Source organism: Propithecus coquereli, unplaced genomic scaffold (assembly GCF_000956105.1).
Source record: "Propithecus coquereli isolate 6110/MARCELLA unplaced genomic scaffold, Pcoq_1.0 Scaffold876, whole genome shotgun sequence".
Lineage (NCBI taxonomy): Eukaryota > Metazoa > Chordata > Mammalia > Primates > Indriidae > Propithecus > Propithecus coquereli.
In genome coordinates, this window is record NW_012155018.1 from 24823 (window position 1) to 44395 (window position 19573).

Consider the following 19573-nt stretch of genomic DNA (forward strand, 5'->3'; position numbering starts at 1 on the left):
TAACAATAAAGCGTACATTCTAAGACGGGGGCAGAAGCGTACGAGGGAGAACTTGCCTTTCCCTACAGACTTTTCTAAACGTGACCTGAAGCAAAGAACCAGACTCCCGATGCCACCAGCATCAGGTCAGGAGGCCAGAACCCTCAGGCTCCTTGTCAGCCTCACCGAGACCCATCTCGAGCCATGGAAGCGCGACTGTCTCGTGGCGGGGGTCGGGGAACCGGCGTTACCTAGCTGGGTGTCTTCAGGGCGAACGTCCACCAAGGCAGGGGACATCGGCGAGTTGATGGCATTTTTGCCTTCTTCCTGCAGGTCACTCACTGTTGAGCAAAAAGAAAGAAAACCCAGGTTAGCACAGACAGCCTCGCATGTTGGCTGTGGAAGTGGAGAGAAATAAACTCTTGTTTTTTTCAGCATTTAACAAACATTCCTAAAAGGCTTGTTGCCCAGAAAGAGCCCAGGGGAAACTGCTCTGAACCAAGAATACATTCTGCAACTCTTCCCCCTCACCAAATACTTCCCAGTGCCAGCCAAGCTCTGCCAGTCTGTTTTCACTGCTCTTTGAAACACATGACTAAGACATCGAAGGTTCCGGATGCTTCCAGATGCTTCCAGATCTGCCCAAGGCTGCTAAGGCAAAGCTTGGACCTCAGCAACAGGCCCTGAGAAGGTGGGGCCGCCCTCCCCTCCCCTGGAGAGCCGCATCCTGCAGGTAGAGAGGATAGAAGAGACCCAGGGAGGTCCCTTCCAGCCGTCTGCAATGGTTGTGCTGACAGCCCAGGGAGAACAAAAGACCCAGGTTTGCTGTAAGCAGAAGGGGCACAGGTGGGCTTCACGGCACAGGTGAGCCTCGCAGGTGAGTCACCACAACGAGCCTGTGACTCTACTCAGAAGGACCCGAGATTCAGCACATCGCGGGTGTACTGGACAGACCTGGACGTCAGAGCCGTGGCAGAGGGCCTGGGGGAGCGGAGGGGGAGCTGGGCAGACGGGGAAAGGCAGCCCTGCTCGTCTGATTTCAAACACAGAGAGGGAGGAGGAAAGGAACAGCATTTTCAAAGCACAGAAATTGGGTCACATAAAAACAGAGAAATTTCCACATCGCCCTTGAACATCAAAGATGACACTAAACAGGGCCAGGGATTTTGCAACCTTAATAAATGAGAAACACTCACAAAAGCCGCCCAGGCTCCTGTGCAACAACAAATTCCGAAGGGGCTTGCTATGCACGATGCCCTGAGCAAAGCAGAGACCCCAGGGTCCAGGAGGAGGGGGTGCAGCCTGGCAGACCGCCCGGCTGGCGGGATGTGCACAGGCCTGTGGCCACAGAGCCGTGGTCCAAATCTCACTTTGCCATTTGCTGGTGTGTGGCCTTGGGCAAGTCCCTTCACCTCACTAAGGCTCAGTTTCCCCATCTAGGATGTGGGCGTGGCAGCGGCACCCACCTCACAGGGGTTCGGAGGAATACGGGAGACTGCTGAGTGCCCAGGTGGCCCAGAATGTGCGCCCTGTGAGTGGGAGGGCAGCTCTGCAATGGGCTCCAAGAGAGGAATAAACGAAGGGACAAATGACTGAGAGGAGAGTGAGGTCCCTCGTTCCAGGGAGAAGCACGGAAGGCTGCCTGGAGGAGACGGCAACTGAGCCGGCCTTGAAGGACGGCAAGAATCAGGGAAAGGGCCTCTGGGAGCCTGTGCAAAGCACGTGGGTGGCGGATCAGAGCCAGCAGTTCCCGAAGCCTGGCCTGGTGGCCGCTGATACTGAACCGCACCGAGGTTCAGGAGGTGCCCTTCTGGGCCCTGCCACTTTCACAAAGACACAGCCCCTCTGCCGAGGAGCTTCCAGTCTCAACCTGATCGCTGTCTTCGCAGGACCGTCTGATTTTCGGGAGGAGGGGCTCCTCTTGCCCCTACGTCTTTTCCCTCCCCGAGGACCTAACCGTGCCAGTTTAGTGGCTTTCTGTTAATCCCAGGAATGTTTTGGTTTTTAAAGTACTGGTCCACTTGCCAGAAAGACAAACACTTCAAAGATGCTAAATGCCGGCTGTCTTGAGTCACGGAGAGAGATCCGCCGGCCTGGCCTGGCACGCGTCCTCGGGCGGTGGCGGTGTGCGCGGAGGGTGTGAACGTTCCAAGGGACTGGGGCTCGATTTCGTGAGATCAGTGATTAAGGGGGAAAGACCGTCTCTCGCTTGTTTTCCTAAGTGTCTGCGTTGTTCTGAGATGAACGCCTTTGTCCACACAAAACCCAACAGCCAGCCGCGAGGGAGTCGACGCCAACACGCTCCCACCGCGGCCGAGTTCACCTTGCAGTGCCAGCTCCGCGGCCGGTGGGCAGCTCAGGAGCCAAGCGAGGAGAGAGAGACAGGGACGGCATCTGCCGGGACGAGCACCCTTGCCACTCTGTCTCTGGGGATGCCACTCCTCGCTCAGCTCAAGACGGCAGAGTGGGAAGTGCCGGCCACACTCGCCAGATCTTCTGAGGTTTCAAGAAGAGCCGGAAATGTGAGGTTTTGTGTGGAATCTCCCAATTTATAAATGTGAGCAAATAACTCAAGTTCTGTGGGCCAGCCAGAGGTCACCAGTTTGCAAACTTCAATTGTAGCATACATCCAACCCATATCCCGACTGTCAGAGGGAAAGGGGGAGAGGGTCACCAACGTTTCCTGACCACCTACTATGTGCAGGGCACCTCCCATGCCATCCATTCATTTATTGTCCTAGCAAGTCCACGTGGGAGTGGCTGGGTCCTAGCTGGGCCTGCTCTGTTAGATGTAAAGCCACCTGACCTACACCACCAGTGAGCCCTGGAGTAGGGACACCTGATCTTGCATATCTCACTGCACCCTGCTAAATCCTACCCATCTTCAAGCCTCAGCCTACTGGCCACCTCCTCCAGGAAGCCCTGCTGGGCACTCCCCTCCCAGTCCAGGATTCCCTCTGCCCAGCTCAAGTCACTCAGCCCTGTAACTATCTCTTTCCTAGACCTCCCCCCAAACCAGTGATAACTCAGCTCCTGCACATAGTAGGTCTTTATGATTGAAGAACAGCACAAGGAAGGACTTAGAATCTGGGTTTCAAATCCCAGCTCAGCCACTGGCGAGCCGTGCATGCTTCCACCTGTGAAATGGGGCCCGATACACCTTGGAGTGACCCAAAGTTTCCATGAGATGAGCACTCGGAACAGTCATGGGCACGCGTGACCCTCAGTGAACGCCAACTTTCCGGTGTGTTGAGGGATGAACACAAGCTTCCAAAGCCCACTCTCTTTCCCTTACTCCACCCAAAGACTGGGCAAGGTTTAAAAAAAAAAAAAAAACGAACCACCGCTCTGATTTAGAATTATAAGAACATAAAAAGGAGGAAGGAGAATTGAACGTTAAAAGCATCTCATAAAAAGCCTGCCATTTATACCCCAGGCCAAACACAAAGGTTCCATCTTTGATTTTTTTAAATCTTTTTCTTTGGAGGGTTTCATTTATGTATTTGTTTAATTTTTTATACCCAGGTTCTTTCCAAAAAAGGATTTGGAGGCAGCTTTTTTCTTTTGCCGTTATTAGGAAAACAACTTTGAAACCAGGCTGGTTTCAAGTACAAGGTTACCTTAAGGGAAAGAATTCATCTGAGAACACAAAGGCTTGTCGGTTTCTGGCTCCACGAGGGGGACCGGGGCAGGACGAGGGGCCGTGACACGCCCTCTGCAAAGATGGGGCGCGAGCAGCTAGCGGGGGATCACCTACAGGTGGCCTGGTGAGGACGCAGGGGCCTCGGGGAGACCGAGTCGCGGGCCCGGGCGGCCAGACAACATGGACTCCATTTCTGACATTTCTGTAAGTGCGTCGTTTCGGCACAGCAGAGACTCTCTGCCACCCGTGGGGACTTTCTACACCGTATGTGCACTTCCTGGGTTTCACGAGAACAAAAGAGCAGGGGACAAACTTCAGAGGGCCTCGTCTGAACCAGGATCAAAGAGAAAAGCCAACAAAAACGGCCTTTCTTCGTCAGCCGCTCGTCTAAAAGGAGAACTTGAGAATGGCAGGAACGCTGCCTCAATCTGGGCCACGTGACCGGCCCTTTCAAGCCCCGCCCACTGCCAGTTACGACGGATCCCACTCGAAGAGCCCAAGTGGGCTGTAGAGCCGCGGGGCGGGGGACAAGGGGAGGAAGGCGCACGTCCCTGCAACCCCACCGCCAGCTCCGCCCCGCGGCCGGGGTCGGGGGTGCCGGAGCCCCCAGACACCTCTGCTGATGAGCTGCCCGGCCTCTGCCGGGAAAGGAGAGCTTTCTATGAATTTTCCAACTTCCATCTGCGCCCAGAGGGCTGGTTTCTTCGCAGAAGCTGTAATTTTTCGGAATAATTAAATTCATCAGCCATGAAGGTCTTAACAGAGCAGTTCTTCCAGAAATAAATTCAGTTGTACTTCATGTGAACATCTCACAGCTCAGTGGAGTTAAAATAGGACCCAAATAATATCTAAATGAGAATAAAAACATCATCGGCCCCGACCGCGGGGGGAGACGCCGCTGGGCAATCTTTCCCGACATCCACAGGCGAGGTGAGCAGAGGGCTCTCCGGACCTTAACGCGAGGGCTGCGCTATTTCTGGCGTGTCACGCGAGCAAAGGCCTTGAAACGCCAGGCCTGGCCCTTCCCAGGAGGTCATGAACTCCACGTTCAATCTCCAAGTTTCTCGGGACTACAAATTGGATCGATGCTGACGTCCTGCCCGGGGTGAAACATGGCAAAGGCTAACAGCTCCACGGAGAGCAGCAGCTCCTCCTGACCGGACGCAGGGAAAGAATGAAATGACTCTCAGCCATCCATGGAGCAAAACTTTAAAAGAAAGAGCCTCATAACCTTTCGAGTGGCAGAGCTGTTTTGCTGTCCCTGAGGAACGGATCTCGGCCTTGTCACACAGGACGCCGGGCCGCCATAATCAGCTCGGTGTATTTACGCGCGTTTAACGTGGCGTAATTTCTACGCGGAGGATGAGTTTCTGAGCTGCGCTGACAAGGCCAGGGGAATAGAGAGCACCGTGACTACTGCCCAAACCAGAAGGATCGCTCAGCTCGAACGTCTGATTTACGGGGTTTGCTCTGCTGGGGCACGAGGTTCCACCCCATTTCCCAAAATGAAGTAAGTTTAGAGGCTAAAATAAATGTGTGAGCATTTCAATACGGTGAAATCCAGGAGGTCAACAGGCGGTACTGGCTCCACATCAAGAGCTCACAGCTAAAGACCTGTTCTATTGAGATCGCGGCAAGCCTGGGAAGTCACGGCCTGCTGATAAGACAAAGGCCCGTGGCGGGGTGCCACAGGGCTGTGCACGTGGCTGGGCAGGCCCTGCCCTCGCTGCAGAGAGTCTGCAGGGCACTCCCGCCCAGCAGCCAACCTGGCACCTGCGCAGAGAAGGCTCGTGTGGACTCGGTGCACAATTAAGTGCAACACGGATCACAGTGCTGAGGTTTTTTTAAAAAGCAGGTTGCGAAGCAATACAGCACGAGCTGGGTGCAGCGGAGCGCACCTGTCGTCCCAGCTACTCGGGAGGCCGAGGCAGGAAGATCCCTTGAGCCCAGGAGTTTGAGGCTACTGTGAGCTATGATGACGCCACTGTACTCCAGCCTGGGTGACAGAGCAAGACCCCATCTCAAAAAGAAAATACAGCACGAAATTTATATAAAAAATACAACCAGAAAATTCAACACTGTGAACTTCTATGTGTATATATCTAAATTCACAGAAAAAGGAGTGAAAGGGCATGCTCCAGCATGACAAGAACAGCATTACCTCTGGGAGGGCTGCGTGGCTGAAGGGGGAGGAGACAGAGGGAGGGTCTGCTACCAGACTGTGTTCACACGCCCCTTGTAAAATAAAGGAAAAGGAACGGAAAATCAACAGAGGCCCTGGCAAGGGTCTGGTGGGGGCCCAAGGGAGTGGCACCCAATTCTACAGGGTAGGATACAAAATGGGCTCAACCACAGAGATGGCTCTGGGACCCAGAAGGAGCCTCAGGACTCTCCTGACAGCACTGTCAGCCTGAGGGAACAGAGCGAGCTACCCAGAAGGAGGGGGGAACCTGAGGAGGGGGGGCCCCGGAACAGCCCCACCCATGAAAATGACTGCGGAACAACAACCTGCCTCGGGACCACGCGTAAAAGCAAAGGCGCCAGCCCAGGTATCGGTGCCAAGAACACAGAGGAAGGAACCAAGATGCCGGACATAGGACCACCCTGGGCAGTGGCAGCTCATGTCCTACCCCTGGGGTGGCCAGGAGGCTCTCTCATTAGGACTGCCACCTTGACCCCTATAGGTTCACTCCAGGCCTCTTCCCACTCCAACCCAGCCTCTCCCCTTTTTCAGGTGACTGTCCTGGACATCACTCTTTTTCCTCTCCAGCATCCATTCATCCTTCTTTGCCAAACAAGACTCAGCTTTCCCTTGGGAGAGCCAGCCCCTCCTGCCACCACTCTCGGGCCTTATATTTCAGCCCCAGGGGACAGAGCAGGCATCCCAGAACACACCTACGAACAAAGTCAGGGATAGGCATGGCCCAGTTAGAGCTAATAAGCTGCACTGAGACTTTACCAAGAGTAGAGGATGAGACAGGCACTCTTTCCCACTGGCCTTGACCCAGAAAGGATGTAGTCTGAAGCTATCTAATCATCTTACCACCACACAGAACCTAGAAATGAAGGTGTCAGGTCTGAAGAGCTGAGAGGAGGAACAGAATCTAGCAACACTATCCGTGTGCTGGATCAAGCCTTACCTGAGACCAGCCACCCCTGGACCATTCAGTCGAATGCACCAATGAATTCCATTTTGTTCTCAAGCCACTTTGAGGTGCATTTTCTATCATTTGCAAAGTGACAAAGGATTGTCTTCCAAAACATAAAGCTTGCCACACCACTCCCTGGTGTAACACACGCCATAGCTCCCACCAGCTCCAGGATGAAACCCAAACCCTTCATAGTGGTGCCAAAAGACTCTTAACGAGCGGACCCCTCCTCTCATCAATCCAGCTGCAGCTTCCATGCTCCTCCTGCCTGCACCTGCCAACAAGGCCACTCCAGACCACTCGTGTGGGTCCCAGCTCCGCACCTCTGCCCACTGTCCCCCCATCTGGAATGCCCTTCACTTTCCATCATCCAACTCCATCCCCCGCCCCAGACTTTTCTGGAAAGCATTCTCTCTACACTCCCCCACCCCTGGGAGGAGTTAGGGACCCTCCTCTGGGTCCCCACACATATGACAACTACGAACCCCCATTCCCCAGTCGCGTAATTATGGGATGTGCCTGCCTCCCTGCCCCTGGCACAGAGCGCACAGGGGCCAGGCCCCATTCATGACTGTGGCCTCGTATCCTGCACAAAGCCCGCCACGTGCCACCCAATAAATAGCTACAGAATGAACGAACAAATGAATACGAAGCATTTACACAGGCAAAATGGAGCTAAGTAGGGAATTCGAGTAAGCGAAATCAGAAAGAGACTGTTCTTGCACAAAATTCCACCTCCAGCCACTTAATTGGGTGGAAAAAGAGGGTTTCCATTAAGGCTTACATTAGCCCGGCAGTCGTGGGTCACGGAGAACCCAATTACTGCGATGTGGCCGTGCAGAGGGTGAGGACCCAGGAGGACGGATTCTGCTCTGCAATTAGGGGCCCACTGGTACGACATTCCCAAACCTCACCTCCTGGGGTGCGCATTCCGGCGGGCCACCTGCCGCAGGCATCCAAAATATAGACCACCGAGATGGAAAGGAGCCATCTGTCTCCGGGAAACTAGGTCTCCTGAATACCAAAAGTTGCTGAAGTATAAATATATACATATAAAAGCTGTAGCTCAGAAGCCAGTGTTAAATAGATCACTCCCTCAGCCCGGAAACATGGCCTTTTCTTCCCCTCTGTCCCCGGGGTGATCAGAAAAATGTTAGAACCACAGGAAAATGAATTGCTCTAGGAAGGAGAACAGAAAGAAAGACTTCTAGGTGTGCGTTAAAATGTCAGGTTTACACATCACCCACGCAGAACCAGCGTGCGGGAGGGGCTGGCAGTGGGCACCTCGTTTCTAAAGGAGATAAAAGGATCCTTTGGAGATTAGCGACAATCAGGTCGGCTTTTCATAGTGAAACCCGAGTGGGTCAGCTTCTTCAGCTCACCCCTCTGAAGGCACCAGGTGGAGGCCTCGGGGGCCAGCCACAGTGGCCAGACCTCTGGGCGGCCACACGACCTTCTGCTGGGCCTCGGGGCTCCCAGCCAACCCCGCACCCCCTACTGACCCACCCCACAGCGACTCAAGACATTGTCCCCAGAACACAGGCCCACCAGGTCACTGCTCGGCTCACAGACGATCCCAGCCCTCCTCTGCCTCCAAAACAAAGTCCAAATGTCTCCCTACGCACCACATGCGGTCATTCTGCCACCCAGCCCAGCTGGCCTTTCTAGCGCCTTCTCCTGCTCCCTCCAGCTGGGGCCACCATGCCTTTGCTCACACCGGGAGACCCAACACACTGCGCCTTCAGAGCCCACTGCAAACGTCCCCTCTCCAGAAGCCACCTTCCCCTGCTGCAAACCCCCGGCCCAGACAGAGGATCGGAGGGAGCGGAGGCTCTGGAGGGTCCTTGCAGAACGGCCATGTTTCCACTCCGTGAATCTTTTAGTCTCTTCACCGCAGAGGGGTGAGGACTGGCGCTGGTCACAAGGCCGTCATGATGATGAACATCCTACGGTGGCATGCGGCCAAGCGGCTGAGCAGGAACGGGGGCCCTCCCCACCGCCCGTCCCTGCCGTGAGCACTGCACCGGGGCTCAGGGACCAGACTAGCACAATTAGGGCCATCTTCTCAACAAGGTCTCTCCTATGCGGAACCAAATGGAACCCAAGTCCCGAAGCCTCGGTCATCCGCCAGAGCCCGGCGTGGAGTGGCCTCATTAAGCAGCTGTCCAGACGGCGCAGGGGCCCACGTGCCCTGAGGTCCGTAACTGTCGAGGAATCTGGACACTGAAACGTCCGCCTCGCACAAACCAGGCAGGACCTGCGAGACCTGAACTGGCGGCTCAGGCATCACCACAAAGGCCTTTTCTCGGTCCCTGAGCAGCTAAAGCTGACACTGATCAGGCTGCGTGACAGCAGGACTCCTCCTCTGCGTAAACTCCGGGGTGGCGGCGCCAACGCTGCAACGCGAGAAGGGCCTCCTAAAGTCCGCCGCGGCGAGCGGGGTCAGAGCCGTCCACGGCGACCAGGAAAATCGCACTGACGGCCACTCGGGAGCAGGACACCACGGGGCCCGCGGGAGGCTGGGAAGCGTCCCTCAGGGGACTCGGAGTGGAGCTGAAACGCAGCCACACGCAGGCGGGGAGGACGGCAGAGCAGGCCGAACTCAGGCAAACGGGCCTGCTGGGGAGCAAGGCGCCGCTCCCCCGGGGACCTCAGCGGCGGGCTCCAGGGCGCCATCGCCACGGCGCGCCCTTCTGGAGCACGCTGCGCAGTTACCCCACCTCGATGAGCAGCCGGACGCACATCCCTGCGGCCAGCCTCCCCTGCCCCCAAATGTCACCCTATTCGCCTCCCGTCTCCCTCTTCCGACTTCGCTCCAGAGCCGCTGTCCCCGCGTCCTGACCCCTGGCGAGTCCTCTGACATGAGCGCTCCGCTTCCCTGGCTTTCGGAGGACACATGTGTCGCGTTTCCACCAATCAATCACACTGGCTTCTAGTGAATACTTCAAAGTGACTTTAATGATCGGTCGTGAGATCTGTCACTAGTTACTAATAAAGGAAGAAAGAACCTAGAAGCAGCAGAAGGTGGGGGCGGATGAGAAACCCGAAAGAGACAATTATCAGAAAAGCGCCTCCACCATCTCCCTGGGGTGTGTCACAGTCACCGCCCCTCCGAGCCCAGCCACCTGCGGGCAAGCGGCACACTGTGACCCTGGCGAAATCCGCCCATCACTTCCAGCAGGGGACGAGCCCGGTGAGATTAACACACCTTTAGAGAAACGTGCTCAACAAACAAAACAGAAGCGGCAATGGAAAAAGTAAATCCGGGGAGGCACGTACGGCTGGCTCCCGAGTTGTGAAACTCGTATTAATTAATCTGATCCGCAACGTGTCAGCGTACCCAGGGAAGTCCAAAGTGCGCTCTGCTGACAAAATAAGAAGATTAAATCATCAAGTCATTAGAAAAAAATGGACTCTGCTGTGCACCTGCCACACAAACGCTCGGCTGGGAGGACGTGGAAAGGCCGGAAGGACGGCGCCCTCTAGCGGCCGGTCTCCGCCTGCAGCCGCGAGACAGACTGAATGTTTCCGCCAAGGAGAGAATCCGCCTGCTGGGGACACACAGCCCCTCCCAAAAGCAGGTGGCTTTGTAGGGTGCGTGAAGCCATCAGCCCCTCATGCTGGCAGCTCTGTGCCCACCTGCGATGCTCCATCAGCCAGGTGGCATGGCATTCGGCCCCAGCGGGCACAGGCAGCTCCGCCATCCGGGACGGACGCCACACCCACGGCAACAGAGAACGTCCAGACCCGCGGTGTTCCCGCATCCGTCCCAGACGCTGCGCCTTTGCACAGAGGCCGAGGAGGGGCTGGGAGCTAAAGGCATGTTGGGAGTCCCTCCCCGCCCCTACTTCCTGCTACATTCCCGCCTCGCAGCTGACGTCACAGCAGGCGTCCGCCCGTGTTACCGGGTCACGTCCACAGGGCTCTGTGAGGGCAGGCGCGTGGCCACTGCGTGTCCCCGGCTCCCAGCACCGTGCTGGACCAGAGGGGGCGCTCTGCGAGCACTCGGTGAGTTCCACGATGAACTCATGAATGAACGAATCAATCAATCAATGCTTCAGGACACTAACGGTTACAGCTGTGGCGTCCCTTTTTGGAACTCAAAGGACCTAGGTTGTCCTCCGTCTTTTATGGTCCTGACGGCAGGCTGGATGGCGGCTCCTGAAGGACATCCACATGTCAATCCCAGGAACCTGTGACTTCGTACGGCCAAAGGGACTTCACGGACGTGGCAAAGGAAGGGCCCTGGACGGGAGATCGGCCAGGATCACTCGGGGGGTCTGTACGAGACGGGGCAGGGTTCAGAGTCTCAGAGAAGGAGACGCGGTGACAGACGCAACGCAGACCGCAAGATGCCACGCCTGCGGCCTTGAGGACGAGGAAGGGGCCGCGCACCAAGGACTGTGGGGGCCTCCCGGCGGTGGGCGAGGAAGTGGACCCGCCCCAGAGCCTCGGGACAGGAACCGGCCCTGCCAACGCCTGCCCTCCAGAGCTGTGAAGTAATAGGTTCGTGTTGTTTTAATCTGCCGAATGGGTGAATTTGGTTACAGCAGCCCTGAGAAACCGAGTCTCAAGACAGCCCCAGTGACTCCGTGTCACTCCGAAAGGCCCAGAATATTCCTTGCGGCAGTTTTACTGAGCACCTGCTCCACGCTGGGCACCCGAAGGCACGATGGCACTCTGGCCACAAACAAGCACAGAGGATGCGTCTGACCGACACCAAGCATAAAAACACACTGTCCCCAGGCTGCCACAGGTCACTCTCCTGTGACACCAAGGCCTGAGCGCTTTGGCTTCTTAGTAGCAAATCTGCTAAAATGTACTATTTTTTATGCACGAAAACACAGGATGTCCTCACAGCCAGCGAGCCCTAAAGTTGCTTCGCCGCCGCGGCTCCTCAGGACGGCTGAGCGCAGCAGCCCAGGCTCGAAGGCCGTGGGGTGAGACCACCCGCCGCCTCCCTCCGTGGCCTGGCTATTTAATGGGCTCCTGCGACGTGGCCAGAGACACGCTAATTGCTTGACCTTTCCAGACACAGCTGTGTCCCTCAGGCCGCTCCCTGCCCGGAACCTCTGTGTCTCTTCTTTGTCCCCAAGTGCACCTGACACAGATGTCTTCTCAATCCTGCCAGCATCCTTCTGGGCACCAGCCCCCGGGTTCCGTGAGCGTCTTCTCATGGAGAAACTCACAATAGGCCCAGCGTCGGAGGGACCGAGCTGTCTCCTCGCTGGGCCCGGCAGGCGCCCTTGTGGACACACTCAGGTCCCAGCCCTCCCCTCCGCCCCCTTTCAGCACCCTCTCTCACTTCACCCTCCCGGGCTCCCCACCGCCCTCTGCCGGCGGTGTAGACGACCACAGGCCCCTGCTGGGTGCGGTTAAGGCTCAGCTTCTCGATCACAACTCCACGGAGCCCGGGCCACCCACCTGCAGGGGGCACAGCTGGTCCTTGGAGGTGAGGGGACCCACGAGCTGGGACGTGTCCACACAACGGAGTGTCAGCCAGCGCTGGGAAGAAACGAGCCGTCAGGCCATGAAGTCGTGAGGAAGCGCGCGCACTGCTACCGAGAGCAGCCCATCTGAAAAGGCTGCAGGCCGTGTGATCCCAACCACACGACATCCAGGAAAAGGCAGAACCACGGAGACCGCAGCAGGGTCGGCGGCTGCCGGGGGCTGCGGGGCGGAGGGGTGAACAGAGGACTCAGGCGGAGAAGCCGCGCGGACGTGCTAGGATGGCGGATCCGTGTCCTCGCGCGTCTGTCCAAACCCACGGAACGCCCGGCACCAAGACTGAGCGCTGACGTAAACTGGGGACTCTGGGGACAAGGCTGTCGATGTCCCGTCAGCTGTAACAAACGTCCCCCGGTGGGGAGGCTGCGCGTGTGCGGGGGCGGGGACGCGGGACATCTCCGTCCTTGCTCTCCATCTCGCTGCGAACCCAAAACTGCTCCACAAATGGTCTATTTCCATTTTTCAAAAAAAAGAGCAGCGGGGGGGGGGCCCTTCAGAGTGACTGTGCACACATTTGTGTGTATGTGTGTGTGCACGCACACGCGTGCGCATGTGTCCCAGGCAGGCCACAGGCACCCATGTCCCCAGGCCCAGGTTTTCCCTTCCCCCACCCCCACCCCCACTCCTGGGGTGCTGTCACCCGGAGTCGATTTGCCCCCTACCGCCAGGGAACACGGGGCAGAGTCGGGAGACGGTCTGGGCTGTCACGACTGACATCGAGCGTGCAGAGGCCGGGGTGTGCCAGGCACGCTGCAGTGCCCAGGACGGCGCCACAGCCGCTCATCCGGAGCCGAGATCGGGGAGCCGGATCCCGGCTGACTCAGGAGCCCTGGGAGCCCCAGCAGCCGGCCAGGCAGAGGCTGCTGACATTTCTCCACACCATGTGGCATCCGCAGACACTATGGAACCATCATGCACGTCAGGAGCCAGGCATGATGGGGGGTCCTGCTTCCTGCCCCAAGGGCCATCATGTGGACACCCAGCTGTCGTCTGCCGTGTAAACAGCAGATGCTACGTGCACAGCGTGGGCGCCCTTCAGTCTCCCGGGACAGCCAGACCCTTCGGAACAAAGGCACAGCTGAGCAGAAAGGCTCCTGCCTGCTGCCATGGGGACCCCCCACCCCCAGCCCCTTCCCCAAGGGGCTCCCACAGGTGAGTCTCCTTGGCACAGAGAAATAGCCTGTGCTCCCCGTCCTTTGCTTTCTCATCCCTGGGGACATGAGGTGGGCAGAGGCAGGGGCCCGAGGGCAGAGAGGGACGCTGCTGCTGCTGCTGGATTCTAACTGCCCCGCACACCCCCGCTGGCCTGGCCTGGGGCTACAGCGGGCAGCTGGGGGTGCGGCGGAGGCGATGACTGATGATGCCACCCCATCCCCCCTTGCCCCCAGGGTAGCAGGGGTCCTCTGCTGCTTCTGTCCCTCAGGCCAGGCTCAGCCAGCCCCGGTCCCCACTCTCAGGGCCATGAGAAGCTCAGCAGCTTGCTCTGGTTGGCCTCTCGTTGCCCTGGCAACGGGGACCCCCCACAGGAAGCGCTGGGCAGTGGCGGGCAGGGAAGCCACTGGGCTCTGGCCAGGTGCAGGCTCTGGACACCAGCGACAGCTGGGCCCAGGCAGGGACGGCCAGCCCAGCCAAGTGTGCAGTCAGCATCATGAGCAGCCTGGACAGCTGCTGCCAGGAGGTGCCACTGACCAGCGCCAGGGGACCCGGCGCTGAAGGGACTCTGTCACCTTGCTCACCCAGCCGCTGTGCAGGCAACAGAACGGACCACGGGCTCAAAATGCCAGGGCTCGCTGGCACCGCCAGGCTTCCCTCCACCCTCTGCCAGGGGCTTCAGCCCAGCTTCAGACGACTGGCTCCCGTCATGCTTCCCTGCCCCACCCAAGCATCCGCTGCTCCGCTAGCACAGAGCCCCGCCTCGCTCCTGCCCCTCATTTTGTTTCATAAACTGTCCCCAACTTGAGCAGCAGGGACCTGGGGCAGGGACCTCGTCCGCATCCTCAGAGCCCAGCACAGGGTCTGACCGTGGTCGGCCCTCGATGGTGTCCACCGGAAAACCGCATCAAATGCGCACCATCGCCACAGCTCCTTCGGCGTTACGGACGAAATGAGAGACGTGTAAAAATGCCAACGACGCTCGGAATTAGCCTGCGGACCTACTGTGAACAGGCCAGTCCCGCAGCCCGGCTGGAGACCCAGCAGTGGGGAAGGAGGGGGCCCGGCGCCTGTCCCAGGACGGCCGCTGCGGGACCTGCCTCCCCCCTTTCCGAGGGATGTTCCCTCCAGGGTCTCCGTGGCCTTCTACGGCGATGACTGTTTCTGCTCAGGGACAGCACACCCCAAACCCCCCACTTCCTCAGCTGCACCGAAACCTCTGCATTCAGAGAAAGTAACTATGAGGACACCGTCCTCTCTTGCTCCCGTTTATTCGCAGCTGGTGCCTGAGAGGCATAAGTGTCAAGAGCCGGGAAAAGTAGGCATGGACGTATTCAATCACTTTAAATTTCCTCCACTTAATAAAAGTCTGGCTTTTTAGACAAAATTTATAGTCTAATTATGATAAGATTTGGCCTAGTTTGCATTTGTTTTTTCACTCATCCAACAACCACTCAGTGGACATCCTCTCACATCAGCCCTGGCACCAGGCACCGGGCGGGCCCGGGGTGGGGCTGGGGAGGAACTCAGACACGGGCCCTACTCCGATGGCCTCAGCGCCCAGGAGACAAATAATGGAGCAGTGTGAGAATGCTGGGGACCTGGGAGGGAACGAGTGGTAGTCGTGGGAGGCTTCCTGGAGGAGGCAACCTTGCAGCCCAGTCTTGAAGGAGTCTGTCCTGCACGGTGGAGGGGGAGGGTCGCAGTCCTCCATCCTCATGTTCCCAGCGGGCAGGGGACTTATTAGTGATAACAGAAACATGTTCTTTTGCTCAGGGCTGTCCTGTGGCAAGAAGATGTCTATCAGCCAGGAAGAGAGAGGGTGACTCTGAAGTCCCAATCAGCAAACTACCGGCTCTTCCTTCTCAAGTTCCCTTCCCTCGTCCTATCCCATGCCCAACTTGAAAGTCCCCCACCCAAAAGGGTGTGTGGGGTGGCCTGTGCAGTGGGGACAGAGACTCATGGACGCAGCTCCACGGGGGAAGGGAGTTAGCATCTACCAAGGGCCCGTCTGCCCACGTCCTGTCCGGTGAGCTCGCTCGGGCTCCCGGTAGCCTGGAAAGGGGGCTGGGATGGGCGGACTCCTACAGGTCAGGGGACAGGGGCCCAGCAAACGGGACTCACTCAAGGAACGGCAGTCGGTGGCACCATTCGTACCGCAACCAAGTCTGTCCAACTATGAAGTCCTTTCCAGAAAATAACCGATGCGGGAAAGTCACAGACGCTTAAGAAATCTCCAAAAGTTCCCGTATTCTCGGATCTCGGCAGGGAGGGAGGCAGGACCCAAGCCAGCACCTGGCGCTAACACAGAAGCGGCAGCTCGGCCGGTTTCCCTTCCTGGGTCCTCGCACTGGGTGAGCGTGGAGGCCCGCAGGGGTCCCCAGCAATCCTGTGAGGGGTCACCCGATTATCACCGTGTCACTGACGAGGGAAAGAAAGCTGGGGGAGGCCAGGCCGTCGCCCAAGGAGCCACGACGAGCCAGCCGCGGAGCTGCGTTGGAACCTTCCCTGTCCGACGAGCTAAGCATCCAGAATAAACGCACGTTCACGGTCGAGCCCAGACACGACTCCCACGTCCTCGCATGCAACAGGGGACACCGAGCTTGGAGAAGGTGACAAGACAAACACACGGGTGACCAGAGCGACTCCAGGAGAGACCTCTGGGTGCAAAGGCAGGGTTGTGGGGGGTGGGGACGGATGGCCCACCATGGACGGGGTGGTCTCCGTCGGGTCCTCAAGCATTCGGAGGCTGGGGACCCCTTTTCTAACAGCAAACCTAGCAGACCTCCTCCCTCCTCAGTGGCTGCACTTTTAAATTGGTTCGCACTTCAGGAAGACCAAGGCAACCTGAGAAAAACCAAAGAGCAGCAGCACATACACGAGCAAGACAGCTTTTTATTCGGTCTCCACCGGCATTTCCCAAACTGAGCTCACGGCGTGGACGTTCAAAGGTGCCAGAAGTAGAGGAGGTGTTGGGTTAAGTAAAGCTAAACAGATGTCTTTTCTGCAGGACTTCTCAGAGCCTTGATTATGCCAATGCATCTTGTGATTCTCCAAGGGGAGGGGCAGAGTACTCAGCGTCTCCCTCCCCTGCCCACCCAGTGCGGGTCCCAGGACGCTCTCTGGGAAACACTGCAGGGAGTGAACCTGGGCTCAAGGACTTTGCACAGTGACTCTTCCCCACCAGGCCAAGGGTGGGGTCCTGGCCTGGGGTCCAGGGCAGGGGCCCCTGAATAGGAACCACTGGCTTAGAACAAGCCTGGTGGGAGCCTCAGGGGTTAACATGTGACAAGCTCGAGTGCAGGGCTCCAGCCCCCTGGTTAGACAGAGCCAAGTCGGCAAGTCCCCAAGAGGGGCGCAGGGCCTGCCCCCTCCCCTGCCTGCACTGCGGGGAAGAGCCCCTTGGCCCAGGTCAACCACGCTTTGCCTGTCTCTGAAGAGCTGCCTCAGAGAACCTGGGCGAAGACCCCCCCTCCCCCGCCCATCGAATCCCTCAGCCCCTCCCTCACCTGCTGTCTCTCCTCTGCAAACGGCCGCTACAGAAAGCCTGCTTAAAAGAACGTGACAGGTCAAAGCAAAAACCAGTCTGTGAGCTCCTCCAGGGAAGGGCTCCTGCCTTGCTCATCTGCGGACCTGGACAGGCATCTTCTCCTTAAGGACACGCAAGGCGGAGTTCGGGGAAAAATGCGAATTCCAGCACAGAGGGGAAGGAGAGTTCGCTGGGAGCTTGCTCGGTATCAGAGACACAGGAGCAGGTGAGTAAGCAGGGCCCAGGGAGGCGGCCTCCAAGCCAAGGTTAAGAGCACTGACTAGGGAGCCAGGCTGTGCCCACTCCCACTCGCTGTGTGACCTTGGGCAGGTTACTGAACCTCCCTGGGCTTTGGTTTCCTCAACTGTAAAAGAAAAGTTGTCATGATGACAGCATGAGGCAAAGTGCCTTAGGAGGTTGGGACAGTCTCCGGGATGCAGAAAGCGCTCAGCAAACTTCAGCTGTGCCCTTGTTCCCGCTTCACAGGGAGGACAATTGAGCAACACTAGTAACAGCAGAGCCAGGCTCAGCCCCAGGCCTGCCCAGCGAAAAGCGCCTCCCACTGACCCGCCTTCCCAAGACAAGACAGACAGAATGTCTCACTCAGTGGAGACGGGAGGACGGCCAGGCCCTGGCCAAGAGTGGCTAGCGGGACGGGATAGACAGAACCAGAGACATCCACCGTACCAGACACCTCGCGGGAAAAGAAATCTCAATTGCAGCTTGTCCCCGAAAATGTTCCAAACACCATTCTTCTGGGCCTGGAGATCCACAAGCCCCGCCAGAGGGACGGAAACCTCATCCCACGAGTCAGACCCTGGCCACCTGGGCCCCGTCTCCCTAACACCAACGTCCCATCAGCTTCCTGGGAAAAGTCAAGCGGCCCCCGGGGTCCACTCTCACAAAAGTAAAATTCTGCCCTAAAGCAGAAAAGAAAATACGGCTGGCCTGGGTTTAACTCCTGCTGACAACGACGAGAAGGAAACCAGGACAACTCACTGGCGAGCGGGGCGCGGCGGAGGCGGGTTGGAAATGCACCCTGCTGCTCCACAGAAGGCGCGGCGGCATCGCAGGGCAGGCAGGGGACACGCACTGTGTTCATATATGGCCGCGGCAGGGATGCCACCGTGACTTGCAGTTCGAGGAAAAGGCCTCTTTAGGGTGACCCTGGGGTCGGCCACAAAGGCCCAAGCCGCAGGGAGGATGGGCTGTTCTCCAACGATAGAGCCCTGCTAACCACACACGTCACTCCTATCTCCACTCCCAGCGACTTCACGGCCCGCAAACTACTCCCCAGGAACACGAACCCACAACACGCGACAGAGGAAGGAAGGGGGTGACTCAAGGCACACGTGGCTCGGCGAACAAACTGAACCACAGACTGTGGCCTCTAATTCGCCTTCGCTCCGTCTGGCCCCAGACAGGAGGGGCGAAGGGGCCACTCTCCACCCAACCCCCGCGGGAGGCGACGTCCCCGCAGGCACTCCGTGCACCCGATGGTAGCAGACTACATCAGGGGACCAAATGCTAAGGCGCTGAACACTTGTCACCCCGTTTCCACGACAACACAAATCAAATACCGGAAACAGAAAACCAAAGCACGCTGAGGCCGCCCAACTGCGGAGGCGGCAGGCTGGCTTTCGGTGGCACTCGTGTCGCCGAAGGAAGGACCTGGAATGGGCAGGGTGCCAGACAACAGCTACACCCACCTCTGCCTGCAGCATGTGCCCCCGAGGGCCGGCACATCATTGCGTCAGCAGATCCGCATCAAGGCCCCCTAAGGCAAGGAGGTCTCAATGCCACCCTCATCTAACAGCTGAGGAAACTAAGGCAGCGAGGGGTGAGCCGGGGTGCTCGAGGTTACACACAGAGTGCACGTCAGGACCCCTCCCAGGGCGTGCCGCGCGCCTACTGTGCACCGGGCATCGCTGAGGCCCAGGGTGCCACGGTGAGAAGACAAAGGCGCTGCCATCAAGGAGCTGGTATCAAAGTGGGAGAAAAGTCAATAAATGCATAAAAACAACACTGCAGAGAATGGCAGGTGCTATGAAAATAAGGTGTGGGGCTGGAGGGTGGGAGAGGCGCCCCTCACCAGGAAGATTAATTAAGACTGAGCCAAATGCAAGCTGCACCCTCATAAACAGGTTGCATCCTTTTCAACATAACCCGTTAAAAGCCAGAGAAGAATTCCACCTTGTTAGTGAATTGTTTCCATCCGAGCTCCAAGGGGCTGAGGGGCAGAAAGGCACGTCCATTCCCCACCTTCTGTCTGAATCCCCTGGGCCCCTCGCTGCCTCACAAACATGCTGAGTTCTAAAAAATCAGAGCATTCAGGCCGCGTGTGGTGGCTCAAGTCTGCAATCCCAGCACTTTGGGAGGTCGAGGCGAGAGGATGGATCCACTGAGGCCAGGAGCTTGAGACCAGCTTGGGCAACACAGCAAGACCTTGTTTCTAAAAAAAAACAGAAAACTTAGCCAGGCGTGGGGGCTTGCCTGTAGTCCCTGCTACACAGGAGGCTGAGGAGGGAGGATCGCTTGAGCCCAGGAGTTTGAGGCTGCGAGCTCTGTCTAACCAATCAATCAATAACAAAGCATTCAGCTGAAGGACAAAAT

The 19573-nt window shown here is 57.8% G+C and overlaps 1 protein-coding gene across 1 annotated transcript in view; it reads right to left on the minus strand.

Moving 5' to 3' along the window:
• Positions 1 to 19573, minus strand: part of LOC105826278 (beta-parvin-like) — a gene marked incomplete at its 3' end in the record, with an annotated part of 68276 nt that overhangs the window by 24367 nt on the left and 24336 nt on the right. The window contains exon 2 of the mRNA XM_012664232.1: positions 231 to 320. Coding sequence (XP_012519686.1) covers positions 231 to 320 — 90 coding nt within the window. The remainder of the gene's footprint in view (positions 1 to 230; positions 321 to 19573) is intronic.